At 42.8% G+C, this 25,581-nt stretch overlaps 1 protein-coding gene across 2 annotated transcripts in view; it reads left to right on the plus strand.

Annotated features, from left to right (window-relative positions):
• The window catches only part of DDHD1 (DDHD domain containing 1), a 77,420-nt gene extending 54,033 nt beyond the window's left edge, over positions 1-23,387 (plus strand). Inside the window, exons 7-12 of one of the 2 annotated variants that reach the window (XM_062618474.1) lie at positions 7,946-8,208; positions 10,402-10,477; positions 16,645-16,794; positions 17,957-18,200; positions 19,467-19,652; positions 22,359-23,387. In XM_062618474.1, coding sequence (XP_062474458.1) covers positions 7,946-8,208; positions 10,402-10,477; positions 16,645-16,794; positions 17,957-18,200; positions 19,467-19,652; positions 22,359-22,540 — 1,101 coding nt within the window. In that variant the 3' untranslated portion in view covers positions 22,541-23,387. Of the gene's footprint in view, positions 1-7,945; positions 8,209-10,401; positions 10,478-16,644; positions 16,795-17,956; positions 18,210-19,466; positions 19,653-22,358 lie in introns of both variants that reach the window. The other variant, XM_062618473.1, reaches the window with a different exon arrangement.
• Positions 23,388-25,581: the final 2,194 nt, after the last annotated feature.

A 25,581-nucleotide genomic window follows, 5' to 3' on the forward strand; every position in this document is an offset into this window, starting at 1 on the left:
TGCTGTGACGACTGTTAGAGGGGCCCTGCCTCCAGCCAGGTGGAGGTAGGGGACAATCGGATTTACTGGACTGTGTGGATCAGATGGCCTGGCACATCAGTCCCACAGAAGTATAAGGCTCTAGTAGATACCGGTGCACAGTGTACCCTGATGCCATCAAGCTGTCAAGGGGTGGAACCCATCTATATTTCTGGAGTAACAGGAGGATCCCAAGAGTTGACTGTGCTGGAGGCTGAAATCAGCCTGACTGGGAGGGAATGGCAAAAGCACCCTATTGTGACTGGTCCAGAGGCTCCATGCATTCTCGGCATAGACTACCTCAAGAGAGGGTACTTCAAAGACCCAAAAGGGTACCGGTGGGCTTTTGGTATTGCTGCTTTGGAGACTGAGGAAATTGAGCAGCTGTCCACCTTGCCTGGTCTCTCAGAAGATCCCTCTGCTGTGGGGTTGCTGAAAGTTGAAGAACAACAAGTGCCAATTGCGACCACAACAGTGCACCGGCGGCAATATCGCACCAACCGAGACTCCCTGATTCCCATCCATCAGCTGATCCGTAGACTGGAGAGTCAGGGGGTGATCAGCAGGACCCGCTCACCCTTCAATAGCCCCATATGGCCAGTGCGAAAGTCTAATGGAGAATGGAGACTAACAGTAGACTATCGTGGCCTGAATGAAGTCACACCACCATTGAGTGCTGCCGTACCGGACATGCTAGAACTTCAGTATGAACTAGAGTCAAAGGCAGCCAAGTGGTATGCCACGATTGATATTGCCAATGCATTTTTCTCAATCCCTTTGGCAGCAGAGTGCAGGCCACAGTTTGCTTTTACTTGGAGGGGTGTCCAGTTCACTTGGAACCGACTGCCCCAGGGGTGGAAACACAGCCCTACCATCTGCCATGGACTGATCCAGACTGCACTGGAACAGGGGCAAGCTCCAGAACACCTGCAATACATTGATGACATTATTGTGTGGGGCGATACAGCGGAAGAAGTCTTTGAGAAAGGGAGGAAAATAATCCAAATCCTGCTGAAAGCCGGTTTTGCCATAAAACGGAGTAAGGTCAAGGGACCTGCACAGGAGATTCAATTTTTGGGAATAAAATGGCAAGATGGACGTAGACAGATCCCCACAGATGTGATCAACAAGATAACAGCAATGTCTCCGCCAACTAATAAGAAAGAAACGCAAGCTTTCTTGGGTGCAGTGGGGTTCTGGAGAATGCACATCCCAAATTACAGTTCGATTGTAAGCCCTCTCTATCATGTGACCCGGAAGAAGAATGATTTTAAATGGGGCCCTGAGCAGCAACAAGCCTTTGAGCAAATTAAACGCGAGATAGTTCATGCAGTAGCCCTTGGACCAGTCCGGACCGGACCAGATGTAAAAAATGTACTGTACACTGCAGCTGGGGAGAACGGTCCTACCTGGAGCCTCTGGCAGAAAGCTCCAGGGGAGACTCGAGGTCGACCCCTCGGCTTTTGGAGTCGGGGATATAAAGGATCTGAGGCCAGCTATACCCCAACTGAGAAAGAAATACTGGCAGCCTATGAAGGGGTTCGAGCTGCTTCGGAAGTGATTGGCACTGAAGCACAGCTCCTTCTGGCACCCCGGCTGCCCGTGCTGGGCTGGATGTTCAAAGGCAGGGTCTCCTCTACACATCATGCAACCGATGCTACATGGAGTAAATGGGCTGCACTAATTACACAACGAACTCGAATAGGAAATCCCAGTCGTCCAGGCATTCTAGAAGTCATCATGGACTGGCCAGAGGGCAAAGATTTCGGAATGTCACCAGAGGAGGAGGTGATGCGCGCTGAAGAGGCCCCACCATATAATAAACTGTCAGAAAGTGAAAAGCAGTATGCCTTGTTTACTGATGGCTCTTGCCGTATTGTGGGAAAACATCGGAGATGGAAGGCAGCTGTATGGAGTCCTGGACGACAAGTTGCAGAAACTGCTGACGGAGAGGGTGAATCGAGTCAGTTTGCCGAGGTGAAAGCCATCCAGCTGGCCCTGGACATTGCTGAACGAGAAAAGTGGCCAGTACTTTATCTCTATACTGACTCATGGATGGTGGCAAATGCCCTGTGGGGGTGGTTGAAGCAGTGGAAGCAGAGCAACTGGCAACGCAGAGGTAAACCCATCTGGGCTGCTGCACTGTGGAAAGATATTGCTGCCAGGGTGCAGAACCTGGTGGTGAAGGTACGTCATGTAGATGCCCATGTACCCAAGAGTCGGGCCACTGAGGAACACCAGAACAACCAACAAGTGGATAAAGCGGCTAAGATTGAAGTGGCTCAGATGGACTTAGATTGGCAACGTAAAGGTGAATTATTTTTGGCCCGGTGGGCCCATGACACTTCAGGCCATCAGGGCAGAGATGCAACATATAGATGGGCCCGTGACCGAGGGGTGGACTTAACAATGGACACTATTGCCCAGGTTATTCATGAGTGTGAAACATGTGCTGCAATTAAACAAGCCAAGCGGTTAAAGCCTCTTTGGTATGGAGGACGATGGTTGAAGTATAAATATGGGGAGGCCTGGCAGATTGACTATATCACACTGCCACCAACCCGCCAAGGCAAGCGCCATGTGCTTACCATGGTGGAAGCAACCACCGGGTGGCTGGAAACATACGCCGTGCCCCATGCCACTGCCCGGAACACCATCCTGGGCCTTGAGAAACAAATTTTGTGGCGACACGGCACCCCAGAGAGAATTGAGTCAGACAATGGGACTCATTTCCGGAATAACCTTATAGATATTTGGGCCAAAGAGCATGGCATTGAGTGGGTATATCACATCCCCTACCATGCACCAGCCTCTGGGAAAATCGAACGGTACAATGGACTGTTAAAAACTACACTGAGAGCGATGGGTGGGGGAACTTTCAAGCATTGGGATACACACTTACCAAAGGCCACCTGGTTGGTCAACACCAGAGGATCTGCCAACAGGGCTGGCCCAGCCCAGTCAGAACTGTTACATATTGTAGAGGGGGACAAAGTTCCCGTGGTGCATATGAAGAATTTGCTGGGAAAGACAGTCTGGGTAATTCCTGCTTCAGGTAAAGGCAAACCCACTCATGGGATTGCTTTTGCTCAGGGACCTGGATATACTTGGTGGGTAATGCGGGAAGATGGGGAAGTCCGATGTATACCTCAAGGGGATTTGATTTTAGGGGAAAACAGCCAGTGAACTCAATTGTATGCTGTTGCCTGCTGTGTAATGCTTTTATAGCCCATCAACTAGATGTCTCCAGGTCACCAGCGACTGGCCCTGACTTCCCTCCAGCCATCATCCCAACAGAGAATGAACTTTGAACATCATGGACCGAATGGACTCGGCAGCATTATAGGGATTGGTCCATGCACTAAGAAAATGATTTTTCCTCTTGGTCTGTATGTATATGGATGTATATATATGGGAGAGCGATGGTGTATTGAAAAATGTGGGATCTGAGCACGACGTGAATGGTATGGAATAAGGGGTGGATAATGTCCTGGGTTCCGCAGTAGCAGTCATGTTTTTCCTTTGTGTTAGCTGGTGCGGTGCTGTGTTTTGACTTCCAGTTTGAGAACAGTGTTGGTGAAGCCGATGTTCTCGGTTGTTGCTAAGTGATGTTTACCCTGACCAAGGACTCTGTGAGGCTCGTGCTCTGCCAGGGAGGAGGGGAGGCTGTGAGGAAGCGGAGACGGGGCGCCTGACCCGGGCTAGCCGGGGAGGTATTCCATACCACAGCACGTCATGCCCGGGGTGAGGGGTAACTGGGAGTTACCCGGAAGGACAGGGGCTTCCGGGTGGGCTCGTTTCTCTTGGCCGGTGGTATCGTATTCTCTTCCCTTGTTATTTTCCCTTATCATTGTTGTAGCTGATAGTAGCGGTGGTGATTTGTTGCTGGACTGTTTTTGTCTCAACCCGTAGGAGTTGCACTCTCTCGATCCTCCTCCCCGTTCCTCCGGGAGCGGGGAAGGGGAGAGCCCCGGTGCGGGGAGGCAGGGGGGGGGAGACGGACACGGACCTCGATTGTTGTCAGCTCGGCACCACTCACTGGGAGTGAGTGAACAAGCTACCTGACTGGGTTTAAACCACGACAGCAGGTCTGAAAATTTAATAGTTCATAGGGGCTCTCTCCTTAGCTCGAGCATTGTGAGGTGCTTCCTGTACCTGATTATGACTTGCCATAAAATCAGTCTCACAAATGTGGTGGCATTAAAGGCTCCAGTAAAGTCCTGTTTTATTTGTATTTCATTTTCTCTGGGTATCTATGACTGTTTGCAGTCGTACATCTACAGGCTTGTAGCATTTTAATCCTCCACAAAACTTTTTGTACTGAAATAGTTGGTCTGCAAAAGGTGCTTAGGGAATTTTTCCCTAAAAATCAGAACAGGGGAAAGGGACTTTTCTAGGGAAGAGCAGAAGAACCCTGGAAGATTATTCTAATGGAAGATTTTGCCTTTATTTGGAATATTGCTGTTTTCCTCAGGCTGATGGTAAACTAACGCTGGGTAGAAAGGTCAGCTGGGATACAGGGATTTGATATGGCTGTTTTTTTAAGAAATAGGAAGTGTTCCCTTTGCTGCAGCGATTTGGTCTGTTCAGTAACAGACATGTAAGGTTGCTGGGTTTCATGGTCCTTCTGGAAGAGCTGAGGGTAGTGAAGCAGAGCAGAGCAGCCAGCAGGTTAGCAGTTGAAGCAGCAAGCAGGGTTTGTGGGAGCAGCTGTGCAGGTGAAAAACAATCTCCTGGGTCTCCTGCTGCCACATTTATTCCTTCATGAGATATTTGAGCTTGTTTAGTCTGGGGGAGAAGCCTTAGGAGATGGTAATATGGGTTGGGAAGAAACTCAAGGAAACTCTAGCCCTTTTGTGTGGAAAGCCCTGCTTGGGGGGCTGCCAAAGACCAGCACTGCCAAAGACCTCCAGCTGCAGCTGTGAGGGCTGGAAACATGGCTCTGGATGTTCAGCACTACTGACCCCCAAAATAAGGTGACAGCCTGGAGAGAGGAGGCAAGAGGGAAGATGGAGAGAGTGAGATGGGTCTGGTCATGCTGCATTCCATTGTTCCACTTTTCTGTTTTCCTGGATAATTCCTGCTTTCCTGTTTTCTGACAGAAACAGAGGGTGCTTCCTAAGGATGATAACAGACCCCATGAACCTGCAAGTGGTTGTATGCTGCTTAACCAAATAATTTTCTAGCTGGGACTTAAAATGAGTACGCTTTTCCATTTTTTTTCCCCCTTACTATATACCAAAGTGTTCAGTTTCTAATCTTAGTGCTGATACAGAACTGCTGGCAAGACAGAAATATCCGTAAGTGCTCACTGCATGTGGAGGGCTTCTCTTTCTCTCATAGCAGTAAACCAGACCATTCATGGTGCTTGAAAATCTGGAGGCTTTACTACTGCATACCTTCTACTCTACAATTAAGTTAGGTAACAAGTGATTCAGAGTTTAAAACCATCCTGGATCAGATGATTTAGTTGAATTAAATGCTTGGACTCTGGTTTGCAGACTTCCAAATATGTGGCTATTTGAAAATCTATGCACAGTTTCTTAGTTGCTGTCTCAGTAACAGCATGTTTCTAAGGAGCAGGACAGTTGAAAAATAGGGTTGGGCAATCCAGAATACTCTGTCCTGTGCCCTCTGATTGCAAGAGAACAAGACCTTTGTAATGAAATGCCAGGATGCTAGAAGATTACATAACCTGCACTGTGCCTATGGGCTGTGGGGGAGCCTGATATAATATCATTCTTCCTGAAAGATACCTGCTTTTCCATGGAAATAGACTTGTTGAGCAAGTTGTTAGGGACATTGGGAGTGATATTTTTTATGCAACAAGAAGCGGAGGGAAGTGGATGAGTAGTTGTGTGTCTTTTCCCACCAGAGAAAATATTTGGGGCACTGAAATATATTACTAGAGGATTTTTTCAAACCAGATGGTAATACTCATCTCCCTGATGTACTGATGGATGCTGGAGGCCATGATGAGTCCAGCAGTAGTTTGCTTGGCTTTTTTTACACTGCCAACTCTGAAGCCAGTCCATCCAGAGTACCCACTGTATGGCTCCGGTCCCGTGCTCCATGCTGGATATCATCATTCCCTCATTTCACTGAGCTCCTGTCAGGAATCCCAAAACCCTTTGATTTCAACAGATCCCTGCTATTTTGTTCAAGGTGTTAAGACATTTTTAAATGGAGGAAATGCCAGCCAGCCAAAGCTAGTCCTGATTTCTGTTTTCAGTTCCAAATCTTGCTATAACCTCTGTGTGTGTGTGTTCATGTTTGAAAGTAGTGCCCAAAGTCTCTATAGAGCTAAATGCAAGAATAGGCAGCATCGCAGTCAGTAATCCTTGGAAATGGGTATTCTGATACTTGTTTCACTAAGCTGTTGCAAGGCTTTGTTAATCATTTCACAGTGCTTTAGGCAACAGGGTTTGATGTGTGGATTCTCACTCAGTAAAATGTGTATCAAACACTGACAGCCCTAGTGCCATTCATATTTATATTCAGTAATGATTCAGGGTCTTGAAAAATCATGTTCAAATTACATGTTCTAGAGCTTTAATTTCCTGTTTCTAACAAGGGAATGATTTGCAGTTTCTTGTTTGGTCTCCTCTGTGCCATAGCCTGGAAGCATTGCTCAGTTACTATGCAGAGTTGCACAAGCAAAGCAGCATTTTTTATATTGTCTATTTCCTAAATCTCATGGCTTCCAAAATTTCTCTCTAAAATATACTTTCTATGAATCTGAATATTTTCATGCGTATGTACCCTAGATGCAGGATTTGAAGCAGGTAAGCTTCTCAGAGACTCAGTCAACATAGGACCAGTATATTTTTGTTGCAGTAGTACTATAGGATTAGTCTATGATGTTTGAGAGACATGTTGCATTCCTGTTTTTCACCCCAAACCTCTCCTAGAAACCTATAGCCAGAAAATTGTTTTCTTAGCATTGGTTATATAAAATGTTTAAATTACGGCTCTACATGTCTCATTTGTCATTTAATCTTCAGCAACATAATTTCATTGTAATTTTTTTGGAAGAAATTACAATAGGTGCAGTATAGTAGGAGAGAAAGTAGGATAGAAAGCTGCATCTCCTTGTAGCCAAGCAGTGGGAAGAATAATGAGACTTGATGAGCTTGAGTATGCTTCACAGAGATATAAAAGCAATTTGAGGATATTTTCCCAGAGCCCATTTAGGCTGTCAGTGTAGTATCTGAACATACTCATTTTAGTGGATTTATCTTCCCAGTCCCTTACACTGATGTAGGAATTCTGTTGCTTGCATTGATAAATGGAGAAGAGCTAGTATGACTTGTCTAGGGTTATGTGCCAAGCTTGTGGCAGAGATGTGAGCTGATTTCAGATCATGTATGACTCAGGCTTCTTCCAGCCTCCTTAGGTTAAAAAAGAAGATGAATCTCTGAAACAGAACAAACATTCAGTGCTCTGAAAAGGTAGGGAAACTGAGGGAGAAACAAGCAAGAAGGGAAATACACCTGTGTTAATAATCACTGTTGTGCTAATTGAATGCTACTGAAAACCAAGTACCTTGCTATTGCTCACCTCAGAGGATACTGTTAAGTACTTTAAGCACAGATGTCATTTGTTTAAGGGTTTATTTCAATTTAATGCTTTGGACTGTGTAGTGTAGCAATTCTAAGGTCACTAATTGTCCTGTGTGGTGGTTGCTGCTGAGTCTGGAGGGGAGAGTTGAACCAAAGGAGTCAGTGACAGCCATCCAAGCTGTTGCTACTCACCATAGGATTTTCCTCATCTCTGTAGCCTAAGTGAACTGACTGTGATCCTTATCCTACATGCATGCTCAAGAAGCTGGTCGCTGTACTACAGTGACCTGAATATATATCCTGAACATATATGAACAGGAGTAATAAAATACTGATATTAAACTTTCTTTATCTTCTTGAAACAGCTAGTGAAAGGGTTGCAGCAAGAGCTGAACCGGCTATACACACTCTTCTGTGCCCGGAATCCAGAGTTTGAAGAGAAAGGAGGGAAAGTCTCAATTGTGTCCCACTCACTGGGCTGTGTCATCACCTATGACATCATGACTGGCTGGAACCCGGTCAGGTTTTATGAACACTTGCTGCAGAAGGAAGAGGAGGAACTTCAAGACAGCTGGATGAGCTATGAAGAGCAACGTTTACTTGAAGAACTTCACATAACTAAAAACCGGTAATGCATCCACTTCTGATTGTTAAAGGAGAAAACCACATCCCCAGATGATGCCCGTTGAGTGTTTGTTAAGAACCCACCATGCTTGTTACCTTTTGTGGCTGATGTTCTTCTGCTGGTGCTGAATGGCAATGATAAATGCTAAATAGAGGATTGAGCAAGCACAGGAGGCTGGTAGTATAGGAGCTCTGAAGCCACATGGGGCTGTATCAGAACCAAGCAACTAGCTACTGCTCACTGACCAGAGACACTGGGAGCAGATCATAGGCCGGAAGAAAAGAGCAAGTCAGACCATTAGCCCTTCAGATACTTAAGGGGAAACACAACAAAGTAGCTTGCAGGTGAGCAGTGAGATGTAATACTGAGCTGAACCTGAGCAGTGAATTCCCAAGTTTCTAGAGGAAAATGAGAAGTGTTCTCCCAGCCTCAGCTTGGAAATTGGGCTCCACCAGCTAGACACAGATACTGTAATTGCTGTAATTGGGCTTGCAGGATTGCTACTTCGCTGCGGTTCATTTACTAGCTGCTTCCTGCTGCTATATAGAAAAGTTTCTATGCTGTTTGGAGCATGAAGCAGCACTGTCCACTGTGACAAACAGGATCTCAGTTTCAGCACCTTGCAAGTGTTAGTAGGGATTCTCAGTGTTAGGGGACCTTGCAGATCATCATGGTATCTCCACAGTGTTCAGGTGACTTCCCTGTCCTAACCTGGGTATTGTGGTGCTAGTGAGACACGAATAGATAGAGACTCTAATAATAATAGCGACTTGAGCTTCAATCTTTTAAGTAGGAGGTGAGGATAAATCATGATCACAATTCTTTTTGATTCCTTCTTGAAAACTGTCTTAGTATTGGTGATATTTTGGAAGCGTTAATATAACATCAAATCTACTGCTGTGCTGGAAATCACTATGTGATAATTAGGGATTGGTACAGGACATCTGCATCAGCTGCAAGGCTGGATAAAGTGCAGTATTCCTGAGAGAAGCAAAGTAAGAAACCTAATGAACTTATCTAGTGGTAAGATGACGCTTCAGGCATATCACTAGCATATGATCAGGGGAAAATTCCTATTTTCACATGCATGCTCCAGCTCCTTAGGGGAGTGCTTCAGGTTGCATCTGCAGTAATACAAGTATTATTTGATACTGGCACTTCTGTATATATAGTCACTTTCCATTTTGTGAGCCATCTTAGTGCAGTTCAGTCTGAAATGACAGAAGATATACCATTTAGTTTCTGTAACTTCTGAATTTCTAGTGTTGTGTGGTTGGCAAACACATAGTGGATTTCTGGATCTGCTTATGCCTAATTAGAGCATGTTATAGCATCTATAAATATTCCACACTGTAGAATAACGTGCAGCATGTGAGATGTATTGTGAACCTTTGACAACAGTTCACAAGAGTCACAAATTCTGCATGCTTTCTGTTTTAAAGACCGATCCATGTTCGTTAAAGCATTACAAATGTTTTTGAAAGTACTGGGATGTCTTTGGGAAGTTTCAGCTCCAGACTTGTTTCTTTCTAATCAAATCACAGAGGTTAAGTTTAGCGTAATTGTTTACGTAATGCTTTTGTGGAACTTGAGGAAATGATGTTCTGCTCTGAAGAGGGCATAATGTTCTAGTGCTGGGACTGGGGACAGTTTTGTCAGTCCATTATGAGTGTTTTATATCGTAGCTGCCTTTTTAAGTTCAGGCAAAGCAGAAGGTGAACAACCTTTTTTAATGACATTTGAAAGAGTGTGACATTGCCCTCCAGATATTCCACCACAGTACAGAACTCCATAATGCTTGGGCCATGGAGTTTCCTGGGGCTTTGTTTTGAGGAATGAAAAAAAAAAAATAGAAAAAGGAAAAAATTTAAAAAAGAAAAAAAAAGGGATTTAGCTGCAAAATCCCTAAGGGAACAGGAGGTGAGTCACCTACTCCTTAGGAAGGACAGTGGGCAGATGCTTGGGGTGGTCAACAAGGAAATGGTCAGGTCTTTATTGATTCCTTCTGTAGTTGGAGAAACAAGATTTCACATACGTTGGATTTTAATCAGTTGGACTGCCTCCAAGAAATACTGATGCCATCACTCTCTCTTCCCAGCAAACAAAAACTGCTGGACCCCCCAGGAATGCCTGTTTGAATCAGAGAAGTTAAAGCTACATTTTTTATTGGATCTCAGAAAGATCTCTATTTTCTAGGTTGAAAGACATAAGAGAGAGGTTACGTGGGTTAAAGGCATCCACCATATCAGAACCACCTGTCTTAAAATTTAAGGTATGTATGTTTGAGAGTTTTTCCCTGAATGTTCTACTTGCTGTAAAAATATACCTGTAGTAAGAGTTATTCTACTTAGTCTTTTTTTCTGTGCCCCTAGACATAATGTGGGTAGAATAATTTTAATGTATTGTTTGAAGTGTATGTAGGTGTGTGAACATGTGTATGTATTCATATAGTACTATTTATTACAAATACATGTTTATATGTAAATATATAAATCTGAATACAGATTGATAATGTATTATGCATGCACATACAACTGTGTGGGAAGGTAAAAGCCATTTGGCAAATTACATTAATCGCATTCCTTAAACAATTTCACTTCTACTTTGTTGACCAACCCATTTTCCTTGGGGACTCCTTCTGACATGTCGCATCTCTGAGCAAATCTGATTGAATTTCCTCCAGCAGTGGATTTTCCTTCCAAATTATTCTGATCTGACAGCACAAGTTACTTTAAGCCTCATGAAACAGATTGCTTGCTAATCAGCTGCCCAAATTGCTAAAATTTCTCATCATTGAGAAAAGGCATTTTCTAGCTTGTCTCTAAATTGGAGAGACATCAATTTGATGGATGGACCACTCGGTGGATAAAGAACTGGCTGGATGGCCACACACAAAGAGTTGTGGTCAATGACTCAATGTCCGGCTGGAGACCAGTAACGAGTGGTGTCCCTCAGGGATCGGGGTTGGGACCGGTCTTGTTCAACATCTTCGTCGCTGACACGGACAGTGGGATTGAGTGCGCCCTCAGCAAGCTTGCCAATGACACCAAGCTGTGTGGTTCGGGTGATACGCTGGAGGGAAGGAATGCCATCCAGAGGGACCTTGACACGCTTGTGAGGTGGGCTGATGACAGCCTTATGAAGTTTAACCATGACAAGTGCAAGGTCCTACACCTGGGCGGGAGCAATCCCAGGCACAGCTACAGGTTGGGCAGAGAAGAGATTCAGAGCAGCCCTGTGGAGAAGGACTTGGGGGTGTTGGTTGATGAGAAAATGAACATGGGCAGGCAGTGTGCTCTTGCAGCCCAGAACGCCAACTGTATCCTGGGCTGCATCAAAAGGAGCATGACCAGCAGGTCGAAGGAGCTGATCCTGCCCCTCTACTCTGCTCTCATGAGACCTCACTTGGAGTATTGTGTGCAGTTCTGGTGTCCTCAACATAAAAAGGACATGGAACTGTTGGAACAAGTCCAGAGAAGGGCCATGAGGATGATCAGGGGACTGGAGCACCTCCCGTATGAAGACAGGCTGAGAAAGTCTGGGCTGTTTAGCCTGAAGAAGAGAAGGCTGAGTGGAGACCTCATAGCAGCCTTCCAGTATCTGAAAGGGGGCCTACAAGGATGCTGGAGAGGGATTCTTCACTAGGGACTGTAGTGACAGGACAAGGGGTAACGGGTTAAAACTTAAACAAGGGAAGTTTAGATTAGATATAAGGAGGAAGTTCTTTCCCATTAGGGTGGTGAGGCACTGGAACAGGTTGCCCAGGGAGGTTGTGAATGCTCCATCCCTGGCAGTGTTCAAGGCCAGGTTGGACGAAGCCTTGGGTGATATGGTTTAGTGTGAGGTGTCCCTGCCCATGGCAGGGGATTGGAACTAGATGATCTTAAGGTCCTTTCCAACCCTAACTATTCTATGATTCTGTGCTTCTATGTGCAACACTTTCTAGTTGCTCGACTATATCCTGAAATATTAAGCCATTAAAATGTGACATGACAGATGAGAACAATTCTTTCTTAACTTGCCACTTTTATTTCCTTCTGAGTTCAGAAGGACTTCTAGAAGCCAAGGTCAATCTTGAGCCATAAAAAAAAAAAAAGAAAACTATCCATAATTCAATTTGTCATATCCTTTTTCTTTTCATCACTGCCTTAAAAGCATGTATTGCACTATTATTTCTACCATCAAGGAAGCTGGAGTCAGGCTCATACTCCTCCAGCTCTGTGGATGATTATTTTTCACTCAGTTGTGTTTAAACTGAGATTATTTTTTTTTTTTAACAGATGCTTTTTAGAAGGAGCAGGAAAGGAGGGTAAAAGAAAGGGGAAGAAATCTATCTAAATTACTGCTAGGTAATTTCCGTTGTAGTACATCCTTTTTCTTACCCTTACTGCAAGGAAGATGTTCTGTTTCTGGGAAGCTTTACACTAGGGAGTGTATCATGCCTGAGGCAGCACCATAAGAGCACTCTCTGAAAAGAGAGAGGCAGCACCGTAAGAGCACTCTCCAAAAAGAGTAAGGCTTTCCATGAACATGAGGGCAAAGTGCTTCTGCCAAGGGAGGATTTCAACAGGATGACTGAAAGATGACTGCTCATCAGCAAGCCAGTCCAGCTTACTGAGTGTGACTAACTTGTTGAAAGAGAACTTAACTGCTTTGTGAACTACCAGCACCTTAGCTCTTCAAGGCAGAACAAAGCCTCTGGTTTGATCGTGAGTTGCTATTCACCACAAATGCTTGATCCATAAATTTACTTTGGTCTGTGCAGTACAGGAGACTGGAGTCTTTGGTCACTGATCTCCTTAGGTGGTATTACTCAATGAAACAGGCATGTACATCTGTAATGAAAAAGGCTAGCTGCTGTCGCTGTGTTGCCTCTTTTATGGACTGAAACAAATTAAGTTTCCCTGGATGACTGTCCTGGGTTCAGCTGTAGCAGTTGTATTTCTCCTTCTTAGTAGCTGGTGCAGTGCTGTGGCTTTGACTGTAGCCTGAGAACAATGCTGATAACACATCAACATTTTAGATGTTTCTAAGTAATGTTTACTCCCATCAAGGACTTTTCAGTTTCATGCTCTGCCAGTGAGGAGGGGCACGGGAAGCTGGGAAGAAGCAGAGACAGGACACCTGGCCCAAAGTAGTCAAAGGGGTATTCCATAACACAGCATGTCATGCCCAGTATAGAAACTGGGGGGAGTTACCCAGAAGGCCGAGATCACTGCTCAGGTCAGGCTGGGTGTCGTTCTGTGAGTCCTAGGGTGATTTTTCCACCACAGTAGAGAAAAGAAGGGCAGGAGCTACCTCAGTTGCTTCACAGTACTGGAATAAAAAATCAGTTAAATCCAGACTTGTCGATATGCTGACCCAAAGTGCTTGAAGATTCCTTAGCACTTCTTATTCACCCAGGGTTACAGAAACATTTCTGGGAGAAGCTCCAGGTTGTACATGACCTTGTGGTCTCTATGGAGCATCATCTAAAAGTGATATCAATGTTGATAACTATCACAAATTACTTACAAGATCCTAGTGATTTACCACATGTACAAGAATTCTGAGAGCTTAATGGGATGCTGACATTCAGCCTTATCTGGGAGGAGGAAGCCTTTAAATTGAATGCAGAAATGTGCCACCGTAGTTCAACACGCAAGCACCCAGTTAAATTCCCCATGTAATACTGGTGTAAGCCTCTGTTCCCTTTGTCTGCTAAGGCTGCAAAAGGTTCCTGGGTGCAGGAACAGGTAGAGGCTACTCCAGAGGTCTGTATTTCCTCACTCTGGGAGGATGTTTGGGATCCTCCGTGTTGAAAGGCAACACAGCACTTCTACATCTCCTGTTTTAACATCGCCACTAAGCACATTCATTTGTCCCACATGCTTACCTATGCACAAAAGAGCTTTGCCGCCTCACTCCTGTTGGCTCATTCAGGTTTGGTTTTGCGTTATTAATTCTGAACATACTGCAGTCTTAAGTTGAATGGATGACTGTTTGGCTCAGCTGCTTCTTAAAATACAAATAAATTCATTAAGCCTGCTGTTTATGAATCATAACCAGCAGAAAAGTGCTGTCCTGAAAGGTCATGTTCTTCAACACGTCTTCTCTGTTGTTAAACATTTAGAGGAATATAAGTGAAGTGCTCCACTCCTGCTTATAGGAGAAACACCAAAATTAATAAATGTTTTCTAGAGTTATCTTAGTCCTCTTTTCCCAGTAGCTTCCAGCACATGGCAGTCTTCTCTTCAGCCACTTTGCAGCAGTGCTGAAAATCATCTAATGGCTGCAATTCCCATTGCTCCATCCCTGGCAGTCTTCAGGGCCAGGTTGGACAGGGCCTTGGGCAACATGATATAGTGGGAGGTGTCCCTGCCCAAGGCCAAGGGGGTTGGAACTAGATGATCTTAAGGTTCTTTCCAACCCAAACCGTTCTGTGATTCTGTAATTTAAAGGACTTTATTTTTGGAAGACTTACTTTGGATTCTTAGTGTTAACTGCTTTGGTATTGGTCTGGTGCCACCCGTTAAGGTACCCATCAGTTGGTACTTTGTAAGCATTTTCAGAGCTGCGCATGTAAGAAAATATATAATAGCGTATGTAGAAGAACAGCGGCCTCCTAGCAGAAAGCATCTGTCTGTGGACACCGTTAATCTTTTGTTCATCAATCGAAACAATGGAACAAAAGCCATGCGCTACGTAACCACTGAAACCACTTCCTTTTTGAGATTTTTGCCTAGTCTGTACTTGCCTAAGGTGAATTCCTGAAAACTTCTTTTGTGCATCTGCTAGCAAGTGAAAGCTAGCAGTCACTTTCTGATTTCTTTCTGAAGCAGAAACCCCCTAATTGTGTACTTCAGATCCTCAATACTAGCATATCAGATGGACAGGGTTAAAGATTACTTATTCAGTTTAAAGGACTGCACTGTGAATATCTGTTTCTATTGTATTTGAAGATGAGAAAGCTTTTTGTCCAAACTGCAAAAATGTAAGGGTCTGTGTAAAGCTCAATTATAAGAAAGGAAAGCAGTTCTGCACTGGGCTAGGGTGACAATGCAGATGACAGAGAAGTGCTTTGTGCATATGACATTGGATAGCTTTGCTGAAGGCCTAGATTTTCTCTCTTCCCATTTAGCTGGGACTTGTGCATTCTTTTGGAAGGAAGAGGAGGGGTACTGGTGCCAAGTCAGAGGAGGAGGAATGTTTTGTGCAGTGCTGGAATCTGATAGATGAAACGGGCCATTATTTCTGCACCCTCACTCCATGTGCTGACATATAGGGAAGGCACATGGGAATCCAAGGTTCCTTCACGTGCACTTAGCAAGAACGCATCAATTTTTCTTGATGGTCAAGTAGCAGTGCATTAGGAGTCGCTCAGCTGCAATGCTCTGTAAACTGGGCACTACTGTGGGAAAAGTTGAATTGAAGGTCTGGTAATGGTAGAATTAATTTTTCATGTGAGGAGGTACTCTGAAGGTGTCCTGGTTCCGGTGTTTAAACCACAATAAAAGGTTAAAAAGTAATTTTGACTTATGAAAATGTTTTTTACTAGAGTTTTACATTAAATGCTTCTAGGAGACAATGTCTGAGAATTGGTAATGGGATACAAAGCCATTCACCTCTAGGTCACTGTTGAATCCTGGCCCAAGTTTGGTAGTGACCAAAAGTCATTACCACTGATGCATCTTCAGCGTCCTCTGCCAGGCAGGTTTGCAGTTGCAGTTCAGGTTTACTCGGTTGCCTCAGTGTTAGAGGCAGTCCTTTTAGAGCAAAGTCATAGTAGCTTTGGATGACATGAGAGTAGCCTGCAGAGTTGCTCAGTGTGCTGTACCCGTTCCTGGGTAGTGGCTCCCAATGTGTGATGATGTGGCACTTTTGACAGGTACTATCCTGTTTACTTAACATTGCGGGGGGAGGAGGGTTTAAGAGGTTGTACATAGCACCAGCCTGTACATGTGTGACTGTTCTCTAGGTTGTCTTTAATACCCATTTCTATCTCCTCTGTGGGTTTATATAGCAAAGCAAATCATGGAGTACTCAGTTAGGGTAAGATTAAAGAGGTGAGGTAAGCCTTGGGAATTTTCCTGAGAAATCAGACTTCAGTCTTGTGAAACTCATCACATTTCCTTAGTGTCTTCCAAATTCTTCATGCTCCAGCCTTTCCAATGTTGGTAGACCTCTTTCAGTTCAAATATCCAACTTGTTTTTCAGTTTTCCAGCTATTTAGCACCACAGCATGTAATTCTCACATCAGAGGGAAATGAGAAGTGTACCCTTTGTGTTACAGTATGTATGTTGTAGGTATGTTGTAATGGTCTTCCTCATTTTCACTCACTACTACTGTAGGAGTCCTCAGCTGAAACTGAGAAATCAGTTGAAAGATGCAAATCAAAACCAGTTATGTTAGAAAGCATAATTTCCATTCTTACTAATGTGTATGAAATCTCTCCTTAGGTAGAGAATTTCTTCTGCATGGGATCTCCATTAGCAGTGTTTTTGGCATTGCGTGGCATCCGTCCAGGAAACTCTGGTAGTCAAGACCATATTCTGCCCAGGACAATTTGTAATCGCTTACTAAATATTTTTCACCCAACAGATCCAGTGGTGAGTTTTAATGTCAGTTGCAGTCTTTTACCTTGACTATTTTTAAGTATCTGCTGTGTGATAATGTGTGGTTTTCAAATGTGCTTTTTTTTTCCCCCAGAGACATGAGAAATAATCCTTCTCGGTCAAGTTCCCACTTGCGTTTAACTTACTGACTTCCATTAAGCATCATCTGTTGTAAGATACTCTGCTTGTCAATAAAGGTTTCACAAGCAGTTCATAAGATCCTACAGGAAAAACAAAGACACCATTTTTTGATCAAAGGGTCCTAAGTGACAGATTGTTAGAGGGTCAGGTAGTACTTGGGAGAGTAGTATTGGTATAGCTTTGCCCTTACATGCTTCCATAGGCAGCCAGTGTTTGCCCTTATCAAAAGGCAGGATGCTGGAACTTTGATCTGCATCACCTTGGTAACTTCTTTGATGCAAGCTTGATTTGCGATTTCCTTCTAACTGTAGAATAGTAATTTGGGAATACTTTTGTGCATATAAACTCTACCTGAATCTGGGTATATTCCAAATCCAAACATGCTGGTTCTGCTCAAGATCTCGTTCAGCTCAAGCTACTCCTAAACCAGAATTTTTCTGGGACATCTGGGGCAATTGGTGAAGCTGCAGTCTGTGGTCCCACTCTGCAAATAGTAATTTTACTTAGTTTTAAGGTAAAGAAGTGCAGAATAGTTTTTTATAACTATGTAAACAAAGAAAAATAAAGAATCGATAGAATTATTGTTTTTAAATAAGGACACCAATTCATGGTTTGCACAGAGATCAATGAAGAGTCATCAAAGTGTCTACATAGCCAGTTCCTCCTTCTCTGCTGTGTTGTGCAGGATCAGCTTAACTGTAATTAAATTAAATTTGCTCTGTCGATGCGTAATAACAAATATCTGTTAACAGTAATGTGCGCATTCATAATATGTAGTCCAAGTGTGGCAGAAAAATGTGCAGAACTGAATGCACAAGCACCTGGGCAGCTAATACATCTTCTAAGCTGTGAAAATAAAGGGGAACCAGAATATAACACCACCATATTGTCACTTTTTAGGCTTCACTCATTACAGATATTTTGGATTTTGGGCTGGAGAGGACCAGGATATGGAAGGAAATATGCTTTTTCAGTTTTGATACTCAGGATTTTCTTTTCTGTATTATTCTTGCAGGCCTATAGATTAGAACCTTTAATTCTGAAACACTACAGCAACATTTCACCTGTCCAGATCCACTGGTACACCACTGTAAACCCTCTACCTTATGAGTGTATGAAGCCAAGTTTTCTCAACCCGACAAAAGAACCTACCTCAGTTACCGATAGTGAAAGTGCGTCAACTGTACCAAGCCCAACTACTTCACCAGTCATGGCTCGACGCCCCTATGGGGAGTCTATAACAAACATAGGCAAAGCAGGTATATTAGGTAATTGTTCTTTATTTCTTTTGGTTTATATATAGGACTTTCTTGTTGAGCTTCACTGCTCTGTGGTGTGGTGTTAGAGGTACAATCATAACCAAACTATTCCTGGCTGTTTCTGTTTGTTCTGTTTAGGTGAACAGCTTGTTTTAATCTCAAGTGACATTTACTGTGAAGAAAACATAGTTTACATATGCCAGAGTCAAGGCTTGCAGGGAGAGGTTGTGGGTCTGGGAGTTTATGCTATCGCTGTCTTATTGCTGTCTGCCTTATTGAAGTAACATCCTAGTGATTTAATAGTGTCCACTCTACTTCATGGGGAAAAAAAATCAATTAAAGCTTGGTTTGTGACTACATTTTCTGGTATTGGCAAATAGGAGAAAGATCACTCTGTGTAAACTGTTACAGTTACATTGAACTCATGATTTCAAAGTAGGAAATTCAGGCTATTTTATTATGAAGTCTGTCTCCTAGCTTTCTGATTCAAAATAAGCCCTGGTTTAAGTGAGCTTAAATTCACTTTCACTGGAGTATATATTTGAATATGTACTTGCAGTTTTTGTTGTCTCAAGGCTTATCTTAGCTCTCTGTGGGATTTGGAAGACGACTATTGCCAGGAATCCTCCCAGTCAACTAAGTATATAAAAGCAGTTTAGTCCTTAAGTAGAAATACCTGGTATTTCAAAGCAGGGTTGCTTGTTGCTGTTACTATAGTAACTTTAAATGTCTTGTCCATAAGGTGGCAGCAGAGTCGGGAGAAAACATCACATATCTGTTCTTAACTTTTACCACCCTCTTCCTGAGCAACCAAAAGAGTCCTTTTAAAGGATCATACAGCATTTCCAAACGTCTATAAGGGTGATGCCAACATACGGACCCTTGATGAGAGGGATGTCTTAAATGTCCTGATGGGATTGTTGCGTGCAAAAGATACATTATTACAAAGCATTTTTGTCCTAGTCTTAGACTTTTTGTGAAAGGGGAATCGTGACATATCCTTAGAAGTACCAGATTTCTTGCTGCAGAAGTGTTCTTATGTATTTTTCCCATAGCTGCAGTTTCCAAATTATAGTTTTTGCTTGTACACTAGTCTCATGATAAACAGCGTGCACTTAAGTCAGATAAGCTGTTCCCATCCTAGAAAAGCATGAATAGTGTTTTCCTTCGTCTGTCACTCAACTCTAATTGATGGGTGCTGCAGTGACTTTAATTTGTGGTTTGATTTAGCTGCCCTTGTTTATGTTGTTTGCCTCTTGAATGCAGGAGCTGCAAGCATTGGGAAGGGCCTCGGCGGGATGCTTTTTTCAAGATTTGGTCGATCTAGTACAGCCACCCCACAGACACTTGAGGCAGGAAAAGATGGAGCCGAGGAGGATGACAAGAAGGCTGCAGCGGCTGGGGAGCCCCTTTTACTGCATAGCAACAGCTCGAGCTTCCTTGAACCCGCAGGTTAGTGGCGAGTCCGCTTTCCAAGCGCTGTGGAAACAAGACCCTCAGTGGGCTATGTCTGTGTGTTGTGGGAAGCTGGAAATACCGTAATAACATGTGCCACTATTTACTTTTGTTGGTTTGCTCTAAAGTGTTAAATACAGAGGCTTGGGTGACACGGGTTTGTGTGAGGTATCCCTGCCCATGCCAGGGGGTTGGAACTAGATGATCTTAAGGTCCTTTCCAACCCTAACTATTCTATGATTCTATGATTCTGTATTGAATTTGTTCTTGCTTTTTGAGTATCTTAAGACTGTCCAAGGACTGACTTTTTGTTCTCCCTTTAATCTTTTTTCCTCTTAAAGGAGGTTTATCTGTATGTATGTTTGTACATACATATACAATATATATATATGTATGCGTGTATGAATTTTGGCTAATGATATATGCGTATCAGTAGTTCCTAGGAAAAGCAAATGATTGCTGCAGAGAATCCCCTCACCATTTATTGTAAAATGATTTAAATTTTCCCATACATTTGTAATTCTGAAGCAATCTGTATTTAAAGGCACATATGACTGAAAGCAGAAGCTGCCCTCGTCCTGATCTGAACTGCCTGGAACAGAAAGTGAAATTTTAGCAGCTGGGAGATTTTTATTAATTTTTTTTTAAGTATAGGTACTTCCTTTACAGAAATTCATACTTGATTCTATTTCTAAACTTATAAGCTTTCCATTGACACTCTTGCAAGATGGGGTTTTTTGCAATCTAAGGAGTCCCAAGTATGTTGCATCTTGTGATAGCGTTCATATGATACACTGCTGTCCATTCATCACTGCTCATTTCAACAGATAGCCTGTCCAAGTCAGTATCTGAGGACAGAGACTTTGTTTTAAACTTGAGGAAAACAGTGGCACATTGTGAAGCTTCCCCTTTTCGGGGAAGGGGATTGGTATGTCCAGGGCTTTCTGCATGCTGCCGGCATCCCTCTTTGCTGAAAGCCTGCCCCTGCTCCATAGAAGGCGAACATGGAGCAGAGGCCAGCGAGGCAGCAAACTGAGTGATGCAATCCACAGCCAAAGTATTTGCTTCTGAGAGGGCAGCCGCTCAGCTTGTGGGGTTTGGCTGCCTCCCAAGCTCCTGTAACGGCCTCTCATCAGAGGCAGACAGAATCATTCGGGGCGTCCTTCCTGCAGAGCAACTGTGGTTTTGAATATGTGCATCCTAGTGGAAATGACTCTGGTCATCTCCTGGTATTGGAAGGCTCTGACTCCCTCTCCTCACTGCATTTGCAGCACTCCTGTGAAAACACAGAGGGTTGTCATTCCCTGAGCGCTGCTGTGCCATGAGTGCTGGGGCAGCGCTTGTGCGCTTTATGTGCTCTTTGAGCCAAGAATTAAAATTCCTTGGAAAACTGGCTTTGGTAAATGGCTGTGTTTCTTTACTCAATATGGGGTTTTGGCTTTTGTAGCTAAGCAGGCTTTTAGTTTTGTCCTTTTTATTCTGTTGCTCCTCGTTGAGATTTTCTAACTGCTAAAATGCCTTAACAATAGGTTAGGCAATGGCCCAGTTAAATATGCAGTGAAAATTGCTTTAAATGTGGTATTGATCAAAGCAGCCACTGAAATGAAAGGATAACTGCTGAAATATATGTGGAATAATCTGGAAATTAAAAGGGCTAGTGCGGCGTAGGGATGGCTGGTTTTCAGAAAGGGCTTGTAATATTGGGTGTAGTCTCCTTGTAGAGCCTCTAAAGATGGGAGAAGTCCATTCATTTCAAAATGTTTTGAGCATCTGCCTTCTGAAAGTCAGTGTTTCCTAATGGGGCCTCAACATTTGCTGGATATTTCTGCATAGTGGACATAGACTGTATAGTATAAATAAATGTATTTATACAAGGAAAAGAGCTGCTTTAAAAAACTCCAGGGTTTTCCAAGCTTTAGATTTAATTATCCCCCCCTTTTTTTTTCCCCTCTGAACTAAACACTCTTAAGTCAGGTTTGTGCTAAATGCGTGTGTATCAAAGAGTATATGCACATCTAAATCAACTGTAATTTTTAATAACGAATGTACTGTTAAAGGTAAACAGAGGTATTTTGTGTATTTGTCACAGAACAAATAAATTGAGGCTAAATGAAACAATGTTCAAACTCAATTAAAGCTCTTCCTATAAGTACCAACTAGAGATTTGGGATGTCACATGGATTTGTCACTACACTGCTGATTCATAAACTTTACGGCCAATGATCCAAGATGCACAATCACTCACCTAATGAAGGGAGGGCTCTCAACCTTGAGTTGTTCCTTTGGGCAGTGTCCTGACCCAAGGAGAGCTTCCCCAACTGCAGCCCACTGCTCCAAGGGGGACCAGCTCCAAATGGCTGCCCAAGGGGCTCCATTTCTGCCCTGGTTAAATCTGAGCTGTGGTCAGACATGGTTACGTAGCCCCCCCTTGGCTCAAGACCCAGCTTCCTCATCTTTGTATCTGCTGACCACCACAATGAGGGTGGGACAAGACCAGTGCACACAGGAGCTCTCCCAGGCTCTTGTCTGTGGTGGGGAGCTTTCATGGGCTTTGGTTAGGTCTTTGTCAGGGCAGGTCTGTCTGCCACAGTACTTTATATGCAAGCAGAATCAGAACCCAAAGCTTATGAGAAACTCACTGGTGTTTTTTCTTCTGCTGACATACAATTCTAACATGATTTTTGTTTCTTGTTCAATTTCTAGTGGAACTGGAGCACAGGATTGATTTCGAGCTCAGGGAAGGTCTTGTGGAGAGCAGATACTGGTCCGCAGTCACATCACACACTGCCTATTGGTCATCTCTGGATATTGCTTTTTTCCTTCTAACCTTCATGTACAAACACGACCAAGAAGATACAGACAAATCCAGTATGGACGCTGTTTGAATTTTTGACTGGGGATGGGGCGGGATGGGAAAGGAAGTTTTAAAACCAGTGGCACAAAACTGATGTTTTACTGTTAAACTGTAGTAAATAGGGCATGGAGGTTTCAGGTTTAAGTGCATGTTTGGATTTTTCCTATTTCTAAGGAGCAAAAATTATTTGTATTTAAAAGCACTTTATAGTTTTAAACATTTTGCAGTGCTTAATTAGACCTGACAGGATTCCAAATTCTTGCCAACTTTGACTGTATAAAAAGCCAATACAATGTGTAGCATCCTGTAAGCACAGTTGTGCAGTGTGCTTGGGTGACATACTTAATGACCATAATTGCTGTTCAATTCATTAAAGTATAAAAGTTCAGTTGATTAAAAAAAATATTAATTTCCATTAACAACAATATATGTTAGATACAAACCTAAAACTGCCATGTTCTGATGTCTTACGTATCGGGTGATAACAAACGGTGGTATCATTTCTAGGACTTTACTCAGCTCCACATCCTATTATCCACAGTACCATTGAAAGGCCATTCTGACTGCTGGTTTCTGAGGGAATATTATACGTGACGCATCTAGAAACTAATGCTGAAAAAGCATGAAGCAAATATTTGAAATACTGTACTTATAATTTATTATTATCTCTAATTGTTTCATTTTATTCCAGTGTATAAAACATGACTTTTTTACAGGTTTCTTTTGACATAATTTAAGAACCACATTTATTTTCTACAGTGTGAAGACTTTTCCTCAGAAATACATATCTTTGTACGACTATTCAAATGAAAATATGGCACTGTGGCACACTTTAAGTATTTTTTCATTAAAAATAAATGTTTGTGGTTTCACACAAATGGCATCAGTCACATTCTTCTCACAGGGAAGTAACTGCCTTTGCTTTTTAGGTCCCAAATGTTTCTCAGGCACATGAAGGTTTTTACTTCACATTAGGCTTGGTTTGACGAGGATCCAGTTGTCTTTTGCCTACTATTATTAAACGGATGTATGCGTGTGCATAAAATGTGTATAATAATTTGTGTATATATATATTATATACATGTGCAAGGATCCTATCAAGAGGAAAGAGAGCAGCATAAAATAAATTCTGTGAGGCCTGAAAATACCAGAGCTTAGATTAGGTTTGTACCTGAAACTAATTCAAGAGAAGTCAAGAGAGAAGTGGTGCGATGATAGGAAATAATCTCCAAATGAAACACTAAGAGGTCATTGCTGAGATTTTTGAAACAACGTGGAAGACTGGAGTAGACGTGTCAGATACATGGCCTCTGAGCTGCAGGTGCCTGAGGTATTTATGATCTTTAGGGCATATGTAGAAGCTGCTGAATCTAAATTTTTACTAAAAAATAGATCAGGCTGTGGTGTTGGTGAATAGCAGTGTTCTCAGTGTAACAGATGTGGCATCCTTTGCCCACACTAGCAGACGGACTCAACCAGTGGCTTGGAGATGTGGAAACCACCCAGATGCCCCTTTCTGAAATTCTGGGGGAAGAGGGTGGCTCGGATGGTGTAAAGGACCTTGCTTTGGTGTGGATCTTGAAAAAATCCATTTATCCTTGGTGAATTGTAACTCTTGCCTGACGTGCTTACCTTGGTTGATGAAAGATTAAAAAAGATTAAAATAACCCTCTAATAGAAGGAAGCTTGACACCTCTGCTCCAGAAAGCAGGCTTTTGTTTACATTACTGGCTTTCCAGATAAGTTGTTTAATCAGCTCCTCCTAATTAGGAGAACTTGAACATAAAAGGAGACTCTTCTTTTATATTTAGAATGTGCAAAACATTTCCAAATGTGCCTAGTTTGTATTTCAGTACTTTGAGTTGGATCATGTCACTGCTGTGTTATCCCCTTACACTGCTGGTTCTATACTAGCTCTCTTTTTAAATGTTGTAAACAAAAGACGAGTTAATTCCTATAATTCTTGTGGTCTGTGTAAACTCTGCTGTTGTCCAGAACATGTTTCAGATTTATGGAATAGCTGTTCCCCTCGCATCAGAACATGCTGGTACTTGCTGACTGCTCTCCATATAAGGGATGAGATCCTACTTTGATGTACGTGCCCCATGGTAAATCGGGGAGAAGATATAGCTGAGAAGTAAACCATATTGCTGGTAGGCGAAGGCATAATAAGGACCAAAGCCTGCTCATCGCTTTGCATTTTTTCTGAGTTAATGGTCACATGTATTTATGAGACTGTTCTATTTTGTAACTTCATGGAGAATCTCCTAAGCTCCAGAGTTAATTATGAACATGAAGCATACCTCGGAAGAATAAATGGAGATTACTTTCTAAAGTGTATGCAAAGATGTTACAAGTGCTGTGGGCAGACCTTCATCTTTTTAATCCTCAGAAAAGTTTTCTTATCCTTCTGCAAAGATTAAATACTACTTGAAAAGTAAATTTTGAAGTTAGAAAAGGGGTTGCCCTATTTCTATTCTGAGGCATATCATGGATTCAAGTAGGGTCACGTCTCTGCATGCTACAGTCTAAATTTCATGCTTAAAACTTTCTGGTCAGATGGTCTGTGGCATAATATAGAGCTGGAATGTCCTGGCTTCCAATTACTGACTTGTTTTCTTCTGCAAGAATGATGTTTAGCTTTACAAGCTGTGTCGACTGGTGGTTTTTCTTGAGAAACCAAGATAAGGGAATGTACTGTGCTGCTGTCAGTCTTCTGACTGATACTGGGCTGTTCAGTGAAACTTGGCCAGGAGTGCTTTGTCCAAATTTGACGTATGCAGTTTTTCTACTACAAGGTCATTTTTGCAGATAATCTGCCTTTAAAAAAAAAAAAATCCATTCCTTTGCTCATAATTATTCTGTCATGGCTTTACTACAGCCTTCCTTCCTCTTACTCTAACTCCAGAGTGTTTCTGGAGTTAGAGGCCATTTGCTTTATTTCACCATGATAGTCTAGCTGGCCAGGTTCAATTGCTTAATCTCCTTTACTAATTAGTAGTATTAGGCTTACCTGAAATATGTTTCACATTTTCATATCTATATTACACCTGGTTGCCACCTCTTCATCCT

The sequence above is a fragment of the Pezoporus occidentalis genome, unplaced genomic scaffold, assembly GCF_034315485.1.
Source record: "Pezoporus occidentalis ecotype Australia unplaced genomic scaffold, CSIRO_AGI_Poc_V1 ctg200, whole genome shotgun sequence".
Classification (NCBI taxonomy): domain Eukaryota; kingdom Metazoa; phylum Chordata; class Aves; order Psittaciformes; family Psittacidae; genus Pezoporus; species Pezoporus occidentalis.